Source organism: Crocuta crocuta, unplaced genomic scaffold (genome assembly GCF_008692635.1).
Source record: "Crocuta crocuta isolate KB4526 unplaced genomic scaffold, BGI_CrCroc_1.0 scaffold168, whole genome shotgun sequence".
In the NCBI taxonomy this organism is placed as follows: Eukaryota; Metazoa; Chordata; class Mammalia; order Carnivora; family Hyaenidae; genus Crocuta; species Crocuta crocuta.
In genome coordinates, this window is record NW_027532591.1 from 3,727,842 (window position 1) to 3,740,324 (window position 12,483).

The window sequence follows — 12,483 nt, forward strand, 5'->3', positions numbered from 1 at the left end:
AAATATGTATTTTTCCTAAAATTTGTTAAGCTGCTCATAGCAATCACAACAGAGTGTTTTCATCACTGTAGCAGCTTACAAAAGATGTTCATATCTCATAGGATCCTTCTAACAATCCTGTGAAGGTAGGCAAAATTGGAGTTTTTGCCACCAACAGCTCAGACAGCTGAGGCTCAGACATATGAAATTACACACTCAAGATCACAGAGCTAGTATGAGGACATCCAGATTTAGCACCCAGATCTTTAAGCTCCCAGTCTAGTGCTCTCTCCAACAAACCATCCTTTTTTCCTTGATACTTCTATAGTGATTTATACTAATTTTGCTGAAGATCCTTAGATTTAAAGCACTAATATATTATTTTACTTAGGATTTAAAAACTAACTTCTCTATTGGCCTCCTACAGGTATAAAACTTAAATGAGCAAACTCATTTATTTTTTTCTTTTCCTTCTTAAGTCCATTATAGTTAACATACAGTATTCTATTAGTTTCAGGTGTACAATGCAGTGATTCAACAATTCTATATATCACTCAGTGCTCATCACTAGAACTCTTAATCCCCTTCTCCTATTTCACCCAGCCCCCACCCACTTCCCCTCTGGTAATGATCTGTTTATTCCCTATAGTTAAAAGTCTGTTTCTTGGTTTGTCTCTTTTTTTTCTTTATTCATCTGTTTTGTTTCTTGAATTCCACATATGAGTGAAATCGTATGGTATTTGTCTTTCTCTGATTTATTTCACTTAGCATTACACTCTCTAGATCCAACCATGTTGTTGTAAATGGAAAGATTTCATTCTTTTTTACGGCTGAGTAATATTCCACTGTAGTATGCATGTGTATGTATGTATATATGTATATACATATACATACACACACACACACACACACACACACACTGCATCTTCTTTATTCATCAGCTGATGGACATCTGGGCTGCTTCCATATTCTGGCTATTGTATATAATGCTGCAATAAATTAGGGGTGCATATATCTTTTCAAATTAGTGTTTTCACATTCTTTGGGTAAATGCCCAGTAGTGGAATTACTGGATCACATGGTATTTCTATTTTTAATTTTTTGAATAATGTCCATGCTATTTTCCAAACTGGCCTCACCAGCTTGCATTCCCACAAATAGTACACAAAGGTTCCTTTTTCTCCACAACCTCATCAATACTTGTTGTTTCTAGTGTTTTTGATTTCAGCTATTCTGACAGGTGTGAGGTGATATCATGTGGTTTTGACTTGTATTTCCCTGATGATGAGTGACTTTGAGCATCTTGTCATATGTCTGTTGGCCATGTCTTCTTTGAAGAAATGTCTATCCATGTCTTCTGTCCATTTTTTAATGAGATTATTTGTTGACTTATTTGTTTTTTTAATATATTCTGGCAATCTTACCCTTTAGAAATATATAATATAGGCTTCTTTTCCTTAAAAGATAGAAATCAGTTAATTTGCTTACCTGTTTTTTCAACAGATAATTGACTATTAACAATTGTACATGCAATTTTTTAAGTCAAAAAAGAAAAAATAATCTACCCAAGAAATACCACAGGGAGGGAGGTTATTATGAAAGGCAAGCATAAAAATCTGTGACTACTGTGGCTAAAAATTTGCCAAGGAGTGATATGTGATTAAAATAACCATGTACCAAATAGGTCTTCTCACATAACAGCCTCGCTGCATTACACCTACTCAGGGATTGCCTTTTTAGCCACTTCTAAAAACAAAACAAAACAAAACAAAAAACTAAGAATATTAAGCATTTATTCCTGGACCAAAAATATTCCTTTATTTTCTAAAAATAGAAATAAGTGAGGTAAGATAATTATTTTCCTTCAAGAAAAACAATACATTCTTTTAAATCACTATGTTGCTGAATTCTGGATACCAAAAGGCCATATATTTTCACATTAAAGGATTTAAGGAAGACTTTGCATTGGGCAGGAAGAGAAGGGGACTTCAGCTTAATATTCTCTTACAGAAATTAATTTAATTAAAGCACCAAAGTGAAGGAAACTGTTGGGTAAATGGTAATCAATGAGCTTCCAAAAAGCAAGCCATTTCACTGATACTGTCCTTTCCATTTACTGCCTCTCTAAAATGATTTAAAAAGAAATGAGCTCTTGCCAGAAAAGTGGTTCATGTTACACATGCTAGCCTCTTAGGTACATGTCTGTAATTCTGTATGGAGGTCAGAACAGCTTCTGCCATGTTTTTTGACTTGTTTTGTTTAAAGCTCTTTATCTAAGTCTATAAGGCCCACACCAATATTTTTCAGGAAAAGAAAAAGCATCTCAGCTGACTTAAGAAAGATACCAATTCTCATACCAGGTGGTGGTGGGCAGGGTCTTGTTGGAGTTCCAATCTTTGGTGGCAGTGCTGGAGGTACATCTTCACTTCGGACTGATGTTTCATCAAGCACATTTTTTTTAATTACCACATTATTGACAGAGCTCGATGTGGCTGAACTGAAAGGATCTTCATTGTTGACCTTTGTTTGAAAAGAAATGTTATACATGGTTATATAAATTACCAACCAAATTATATATGGTCATGTAACATTTAGGAGAATGATCTTCAGTTATCATGCAACTATATTTATTTCAATTCTGAGAACACTGACATGTTAACCTTTGCATTCAGGGCCAAAAGGGAGAAATTCTTAAAAAACTGTTCTATATGAGTTGTGATTATAACATCACTATTTATTAAAAGCAACAGATGATACCAAAACAGGCCAACTCTGGATTAAAAGTTTTTCAAGCTTGGGGAACCTGGGTGGCTCACTCGGTTAAGTGTCAGACTTCAGCTCAGGTCATGATCTCATGGCTCATGAGTTCAAGCCCCCATGTCAGGCTCTGTGCTGACAGCTTGGAGCCTGGAGCCTGCTTCGGATTCTGTGTCTTCCTCTCTCTCTGCCCCTCTCCTGCTTGCACTCTATCTCTCTCTCTTTCTCTCTTAAATATAAACATTAAATTTTTTTTTAAGTTTTTAAAGCTTCAGGGAACCTGAGGCCCATTTTAAAGGGACTATATATATATGTTTTTCCTCAAATGAATATCTGATCGAAATGATAAAGAAAAAAAATATTGATTCCACACTTCCCAATGCACTTAAACATAGGAAAGATTTAATACTAATGCCAAAGAAAATAGCATCTTGAAAAACATTAAAAACAACCTGAAAGTCAATTTTTAAAAGCAAACTGATCCCATGGAATGACAAGTCTTAATATGTCTTTCTAACACCTGGAGTAATGAAAGATTCACTTTTCTATAATGAATCAGACATTATGAGTTTAGATCACATTTAGGCTGGTGTTTTTCTACAGTACTACTTAAAATGTGAGCTGTATATAATTCTGTGTTGTGGGGAGACCCACTGAGCTGTAGGATGTTAACAGCACCCCTGGTCTCTATCCACTAGATATGAATAGTCCCCCTCCCCAGTTGTGACAACCAAAAATGTCTCTAGACAACGCCAAATAACTGAGGGTGGGGGAGGGGCAAACCACATCCAGCTGAGAACCAATGAGATAGACAATTTTACATATAGTCTAATTTTACTCTTTTGGTCTGAATCAATCCTAGAGCCACACTGGAAAATAGGTAGTGGACATACAGAGCTGGACTAAGTGTATTAAGTATCTTAATACTAACCCTAACAGCCTCAGAACATAAAATGAAGTAACCAATGCAGAGAAGATGGAATGAATGCCCAGATTTTATAGGTATTGACCCAGTCAACAGGGGGTAATATAGTTCAGCTAGAAGAAATATGTTTAATTTTTTTAAATGTTTATTTATTTTTGAGAAAGAGGTAGAGCATGAACAGGGGAAGGTCAGAGAGAGAGGGAGACACAGAATCCAAAGCAGACTCCAGGCTCTGAGCTCTCAGCACAGAGACCAACGCAGGGCTTGAACTCATGAACTGTGAGATCATGACCAAAGCCGAAGTCAGACGCTTAACCTACTGAGCCACCCAGGCGCCCCATCAACTGGAAGAAATATGTTTAAAAAGGCAGAAGACTTGGGGCACATGGGTAGCTCAGTCAGTTAAACAGCCCTACTTTAGGCTCTGTATTGACAGCATGGAGCCTGCTTGGAATTTTCTCTCTCTGCCCCTCCAGCCTCACTCTCTCTCAAAAGTAAAGAAATAAACATTTTTTTTTTTTTTAAAAAGGCAGAAGACTCTTAAAATGAAGTTGTTGAACCTATAAGTAGAAAATTATAATTACCTGTACCATCACCACCGTTTTTATGTAAAGAAATATGTCTACTTTACTTATATCTTACCTATCATTTCTATCTGAAATCAACATTTACAGTAACTTGCTGAAATCAAGTTGCAATGTCTGTGAGGGCTACATAATTGAAAGAAGGATTGTTCCACTGGTAGAAACACAGTGTATTTTACTTTCCCACTTAATCATTGCAGATTACCTTTGATAATGTGCTGAAGTCAGCAAATCCATCTTCGAATGATTCACTTCCAAAAACAGAAACAAAGGGATCTGTGGCTAAAATGAATAGAGAAAATCAATCCAATAGGACAGAAATACATCAAAATTTCATGCCCTCTTTTGGTTGGTAACATTCAGACAGATGAAAAATATCTAGGGGCACCTGGGTGGCTCAGTCGGTTAAGCATCCAACTTCAGCTCAGGTCATGATCTCGTGGTTTGTGGGTTCGAGCCCCACGTGGGGCTCTTGTTGATTGCTAGCTCAGAGCCTGGAGCCTGTCTTCGGATTCTGTGTCTCCCTTTCTCTCTGACCCTCCACTGCTCACACTGTCTCTCTCTCTCTCTCAAAAATAAATAAAACATAAAAAATTTTTTTAATCTAATCCTAATTCCTGAATTTGTGATTTAAATCCACAAAGATAGTGAACAAATTGATACCCCACCCCTGACACACACACATTACATTCTTTTGTATATATCAACTGATGAATGCTTTCAAATCAAAAACAAGGAAACTAATTCTAGGTTTAAGGCTTTGGAATATATGTCTAATAATATAGTTCCCATGCACTTAAACTATTTCTAATAAAGCCATCAAGAAATAAAAAATAGCTAGATCCCATTAATTTCACATTTTACACTTATCCTTCATGGCATATTTTAAATGTTGCCTCATCCACAAAGCCTGAGATAACCTAAGTATCTCTAATTCCCACAGCAAGAAGTGATTTCCTCCTCCTTTGTCGCAGGGACTACATTCTAGTTCATATTATGGTTATCTGTGATCGATATATCACCATTATTAGATTGAGAAGGCCTTAAAAACAGTGAATAGGCTTATCCAATGAAGAATGAATGGTCAAAAACATTTCTTGAATATCAAATCTAGGAAAATACAGTTCCTATCCCCCACCCCAAAATCTCAGTCTAATGAGAGACATGTAAAAAACAATAATAAAACAATCTTAAATGAGCTATTGGAGGTATCAAAAATATGTCGTAGTAGTCACTAACTAGGAGAAGATGCCATTACATTTAAGGTAGGTCTTTTAAATAAGGAATAGATGGAGGTGGGAAAGAGAAAGATATTTCAGGCAGAAGGAATACAAATTGCAAAAGCAATTATTTAACCTGCTCCCAGGCATGATAAGTTATCTGTTTCATCACAGTGCACTGCAAAATGGATTAACATTTCAGCAGGAATGAACAGATCTACTCTGAGCTATGTCTCACCTATTCAGGCATAAGGGCTACCAATAAAGTCAAATAATGTTTACAGGAATTGTTACATGATATAGGAAAGTAGAAACGAAGGAAGGAAAAGAGAATTGCAAGAGACAAGGTAAGACAGAGCAAGCAAACAGGCACAGAAAAACTTCCCTTATTCTTCCTTAAGTCTTCATCTTTACATCAAATTGGTTTTAAAACAAAAGTGTGTGATGAACCACTGGATTCTACACCTGAAACCAATATTGCACTGTATGTCAACTAACTAGAATTTAAATAAAAAATTGAAAAGAAAAAAATTAAAAGTATGCCCACATACCCATTTAAATGTGTAAAGTGTGCCTTTACCTCTAAACATCAGTACACCAAAACAAACAAACAAACAAACAAACATCAGTACACCATGGACATAAACTGAAAAGGGGAAGTAAGGCATACATTACTTTTGGCTACTTTGTCACCAAGACAGTCATGAGGTGGAGAAATCAGGTAAGGGAGGTGGGAAGAAGCATAAAAAAAAAAATTAGTCCTTTAGGGATATACCAAGAACTCTGATCCTGAAGACGACAAAAATCCAGAATTACAGGAAATTCTTCACATTAGATATAAAAGATATTTTTTTATAATTACACAGCCTGTGGCCCAGCCTAGTCATGGGTGTTGTTTTAGGCTTTCCCTTGTTTTTCCTTCTCTGCCTGCTATTGCTGATGCCACAGCAGCTGAGGCACAACCAGGGTGAAGATGCTCCCTGCCTGGTAGAATGGTGATGAGGGAGAAGGAGTTGGCTCATTTCACTGGAGGGACTAGAAAATTTGCTTCATGCTTTTTTTCCTGCCACATCTTTGACAAGAAGTTGTAACACACATGGCAACCTAACCTTGAGTTAGGTCAATTTGGCTGAAGTACTGTGAAGTGCACACTGTGAAAGACATTAATAACACACAACATTTGTGTATAAAGAATATGCTACATATAGTTTACTAGAGTTTTTCCACACTTTCTTCATCAAAATAAATGACCTATTCAGCATTGGTCCAAACACTGGGGAATGTATCCTGGATGAATGACAAAGCACTTTTGCCCAAACTGGGGGATTAAGACTTTGGCAAGAATTTTCTTGATCATGTTGATGTGAAGTAGAGGCTTGTCTAGAAACTGGAAGAACTCACTGAGTATGAATTTATCCAGACTATGTACAAGACACAATCCCACAAACTGTGAAATCATAACCTGAGCTGAAAACAGTCTAAACAAGGGAAACCAGTTTTTTTAACGTCTGTTTGTTTATTTATTTATTTAGAGAGGCAGCACACTCATGGGGGAAGGGCAGTGAGAGTAAAAGAACTTGTAAAAAACTTGTAAAAGAACTTTCACAAGCCAAAATAAAGTATGTATAGAAACTGAGTAACCTGCAATTGCTTTCTTTACTATTCTTTCAGTCTGCAATGTGCCTGTTCCCAAGGAGTAAATGATAAAGAGACTCCACTGTAAGGCAAAATATTCAAAATATCTGATGTCCTTCTATCTCTACTGTAATCACTAAATTAGAAAAAACTTATTTTTAATGTTTTATTTTTTGAGAGACAGAGAGAGACAGAGCGTGAACTGGCGAAGAGCAGAAAGGGAGACACAGACTCTAAAGCAGGCTCCAGGCCCTGAGCTGTTAGCACAGAGCCCGATGCGGGGCTCAAACCCATGAACATGATCATGACCTGAGCTGAACTCACATGCTCAAGCTACTGAACCACCCAGGCACCCCTGCAATCACTAAATTTTTGAAGCAGGAGTGATTTATCATTTAATTTTTAAGAACAAAAGTCTACCTTTAGGTTTATAACTTATTTTGAAAGCTTACATTTTTACTGTTCTGTGGGATTAACCTTTTTTTTTTTCTGGCTAACCTCTAAATTTCTTGGTGAAAAAGAATAGGGATATAGGGGTGAGAATAAAGAGGGAAAACATTGTGGCCTTGGGTGTATAATGCCACCTCTCTGAGTCTCAGTGGTTTCCAAATATTGGGATTTTATGAATAATTAAACTAAATAAATACATTAAAAGCCAACATAGATACATAAGTTGGGGGAAGGGACAGAGATCTGTTCAACTTAAAAATAACTAAGAGTAAGGGCGCCTGGGTGGCTTAGTCGGTTAAGCGTCCGACTTTCGCTTAGGTCATGATCCCGCAGTTTGTGGGTTCAAGCCCCGCGTCGGGCTCTGTGCTGACTGCCAGCTCGGAGCCTGGAGCCTGTTTCAGTCTGTGACTCCCTCTCTCTCTGACCCTCCCCTGCTCCGCTCTCTCTCTCCTAGAAATAAATAAAACATTAAAATTTAAAAAAAATAACTAAGAGTATATCCTTCATTTCACAAACAAAAGGATTTTAAAAACTGAAAAGAAGAGAAAATAATCTTAGACTAAAAGATTCTTTTCCAGGAAAAGACAGCTGGCAACAATTCTCATTCTTCCTCCCTCTCTCCCTCCCTCCCTCTTTCTCATCCCTATGTCACTTGGAACTATCAAAGAGTATACTAGAAGTAACATTAATCAGCAACATTAGCCAGGATTTGGAAACCATTAAACGAAAAAGTAGTAGTAGTAATAGCAGTAGTAGTAATAATGGTAATAATACCTACCTTTTGCTGTGATAGGTACCACAATAAATACCTTACATACATTATCTCATTTAATCTACCCAACACCCCATGAAGTAGAACTATCAACCTCATTTTATTGTTTAGGAAATGGAGACTAAGAAAACCTAAAGAATTAGCAATTTTTAAAATTTTACTTATTTATTTTGAGAGAGAGAGAGCACATGGGAAGGGCAGTGAGAGAGAAGGAGAGAGGGAATCCCAAGCAGGCTCTGCACTGTCAGCACAGAGCCTGATGCGGGGCTTGAACTCACAAACTGTGAGATCTTGACCTGAGCCGAAACCAACAGGTAGCCCAGCAATTTTATCTAAGTCCAGGCAGTTGGACTCAGGCACTCATGTCCTAATGACGACAACCCCTTTCTAAACTGTTTACACTTCCACTCAATTAAAAATCTTATGCCAGTGTAGCAGATTTGAGACAAATCATTTATTTATTGCTTCAGCAGCCAACTGATAAGATCTGCTATGTCCCAGAAGCTCTGGGGTGGGAGTGTAGGGACACAACATAGGATGACTCCCAGGTCTCTGTTTGGGCAACTGAGCAGATGGTAACACTATTAACAGAGATGTGATATCCAGAAGATGTTTAGTACTGTTTTATATTTCATAGGGTGAACAACTTTACTGTCAGACATACACCTGTGACAGTAAAAGTCTTTTACATTAATTAAAAGACCACTAAATATATATACATATAATAAAAATATAATACAGGTAATATAGTAAACTTCATTTTAAATAACATATATATAACTAAAAAATTATATACACATGTATGTGTGGAGCACAGGGCTAGCAACTTAGGTTTGTGGTTAGTAACATGATCAAAACGTTAAGAAAGATCTTTCAAGTTAAAAAAAATATGGTTGCCTGGGTTGCTCAGTTAGTTGAGCTTCTGACTCTTGATTTCAGCTCAGGTCATGATCCCAGGGTTGTGGGATTGAGCCCGTGTCAGTCTCTGTGCTGCGCATGCAGCCTGCCTAAATTCTCTCTCCTCAATATAAATCAAAACCATAATGAGATACCACCTCACACCTGTCAGAATGGCTAAAATTAACAATCCGGGCAACAAGAGATGTTGGTGAGGATGCAGAGAAAAGAGGAACACTTTGCACTGCTGGTCGGAATGCAAACTGGTGCAGCCACTCTGGAAAATGGTATGGAGGTTCCTCAAAAATTTAAAAATACAACTACAGCAACTGGACTACTAGGTATTTATTCAAAGGATACAGCAGTGCTGTTTCAAAGAGGCACAGGCACCCCAGTGTTTACAACAGCACTACTGACCATAGCCAAAGTATGGAAAGAGCCCCAATGTCCACTGATTGATGAATGGATAAAAAAAAGATGTGGCACACACACACACACACACACACACACACACACACACAATGGAGTATTACTTGGCAATCAAAAAATGAAATCTTGCCATTTGTAACATCGTGAATGGAACTAGAGTGTATTATGCTAAGCAAAATCAGTCAGTCAAAGACAAATATATGACTTAACTCATATGGGTAATTTAAGATACAAAACAGATGAACATAAGGGAATGGAAGCAAAAATAATATAAAAACAGGGAGGGGGACAAAATATAAGAGACTCTTAAGTACAGAGAACAAACTGAGGGTTGCTAGAGGGGTTCTGGGTGCGGGGATGGACTAAATGGGCAAGAAGAATACTTGCTGGAATGAGCACTGTAGGGGATGAATCACTGGACTCTACTCCTGAAATCATTATTGCACTGTATGCTAACTAACTTGGATGTAAATTAAAAAAAATATATTTTTCTCTCTCTCCCCCTGCTCCTCTCCCCTGCTTGTACTCTCTCAAAAATTTAAAAAAAAGGTTACAAAAGACTATACTAGCAGTCACATAGATGACAGACTGTCAAGTAAAAAAAGAATGAAGCAATTTAATATCATAGTCTAAAAGAAACAAAATGTGAGTCTCAAGCAAAACTGAGCATAATGAGGAAAAATCAAGATCTATTTGGGGGTAAAACAGCATGACTGGGCAATTTACTGAAGGTGAGGAATGACAGAGAAGTCTAAGACGATTGGCTAACAGTATCGTTAGTATGGAAAGTAGAAATGCTAATACTCTGAAGGACAGACTATTTGGAAAAAAATTTTTACTTCAACTTTAAGTTTGACAACTAAGGGGAAATATCCAGCAGGTAACTTGAAGGTACCGAAGGCTCAGGAGAGAGTTCAACACTAGAAGGCTAAATAGAAGTCATCAGGAAACAGGTTGTAGCCGAAGGCACATCCCCACCATAAGAAGTGTGTATTGTGAGAAGAACAAAAGCACTAGGCTAATACCGAACTAAAAAGATAACCTCTACTCTTAAGCTTTTTCTCCAGGACACAGATTATTCTCTTGCTCCTGTTTTGAACAAAAGGAGACATCTGTCCCAGATACCTCCTGGGAGCAAGCTGTCCTGAGGGAACAGACAACAGGAGCAGAGACCAGAACAATGGGAAATCTTTCTTCATTTTAGATCAGAAGTTCTCAAAGTGTGGGCCCCAGAGGTCCCTAAGACCTCTTTAGGAAGATCTATAAAGTCAAAACTATTTTTGGAATATTAAGATGCTATCTATATTTCTTAATGTGCTGATATTTACAACAATGTTGCAAAACCACTGGTAGATAAAACTGCTGATGCCTTACTGGGAATCAAGGCAGCAGCACCAAAGTGTACTAGTTGGTAACCATTGTATTTTTCTCCCACAAACTTGCAGGGAAGAAAAAAAAAGGGCAGTTGCACTTAAAAATGTCTGTCCTAGATCATCAATACAAATTATAGTTTTAATGAATTGTGATCCTGAAGCATACATCTTCTTATAATTCTGAGTAACAAAATGGGAAATACACCCAATGTACCTCTACTGAGTAGCAAAGTATGATGATTATCTGGAGGAAAAGCACTTGCATGATGGTGTGAGAAACAGGCTGAACTAACTGCTTTTTTCATGGCTGCCCTTTTTACTTGAAAGAAATACCAGATAAACGATTATTCAGATTTGGGTATTTGGCAACATTTCCTCCAAAATAAACAGTAAATCTGTCACTTTAAGGAACGTAACTGAGGGGCTCCTGGGTGGTTCAGTCGGTTAAGTGTCCAACTTTGGCTCAGGTCATGATCTCATGGTTTGTGGGTTTGAGCCCCACATCAGGTTCTGTGCTGACAGATAGCTCAGAGCCTGGAGCCTGCTTCAGATTCTGTATCTCCCTCTCTCTCTGACCCTCCCCTACTCATGCTGCCTCTCTCTCAGAAATAAATTAAAAAAAATTTTTTTAATTAAAAAAAAAAGGAACGTAACTGAAACTGATAGTATTTGTTGCAGATGATAAAAATTCAAGGCTTTCAAATAAAAATGAGAATCTTGGAAAGTTGTATCTGCCCCATATCTTAATATTATACCAATACTTAAAGACTATGATAAAATGGATGCTGATATTAATAAATGTAATTTTATTTTATTTTTTTTTTAATTTTTTTTTTTTATTCCTAGGAGAGAGAGAGAGAGAGAGAGAGAGACGGCATGAGCAGGGGAGGGNAAGCCACCCAGGCGCCCCAATAAATGTAATTTTAACTTAAAACTTAAAAATTTTTTTAAGTTTATTTATTTTGAGAGAGTGTGTGTGAGAGCAAGGGAGAGGCAGAGAGAGAGAGCAAGCAAGCGAGAATCCCAAACAGGCTCCATGCCATCTGATGTGAGCCTGATCCCATGAACCAGGAGATCATGACATAAGCTGAAGTCCAGAGTCAGACGCTTAACCGACTGAGCCACCTAGGTACCCCAATAAATGTAATTTAAAAAATATGTATACTGAAATGTGTTAGCATTTGGCAGATATGCATACAAAAATTTACTCAAAATGTATCAAACACCTAAATGTAAGACCTAAAACTATAAAACTCTTAGAAGAAAACACAGGGAAAACCTTCATGACATTTAGCTATACTTTCTCGGAATGGCACCAAAAGCATAGGCAAAAAAAGAAAAAGTAGATAAACTGGACTATATTAAATAAAATTAGTTTTATGCACCAACAAACAGTATCAAAAGAATGAAAAGGCAACACATGGAATGGGAGAAAATATTTGTAAATCATATGTTTCATAAG

The 12,483-nt window shown here is 37.2% G+C and overlaps 1 protein-coding gene across 2 annotated transcripts in view; it reads right to left on the reverse strand.

Annotated features, from left to right (window-relative positions):
- The window catches only part of EPS15 (epidermal growth factor receptor pathway substrate 15), a 135,795-nt gene that overhangs the window by 5,690 nt on the left and 117,622 nt on the right, over positions 1 to 12,483 (reverse strand). For both annotated transcript variants that reach the window (XM_077779686.1, XM_077779685.1), the window contains exons 22-23: positions 4,451 to 4,527; positions 2,337 to 2,499 (exon numbers count right to left, since the gene is read on the reverse strand). In XM_077779686.1, the coding sequence (XP_077635812.1) occupies positions 2,337 to 2,499; positions 4,451 to 4,527 (240 nt within the window). The remainder of the gene's footprint in view (positions 1 to 2,336; positions 2,500 to 4,450; positions 4,528 to 12,483) is intronic.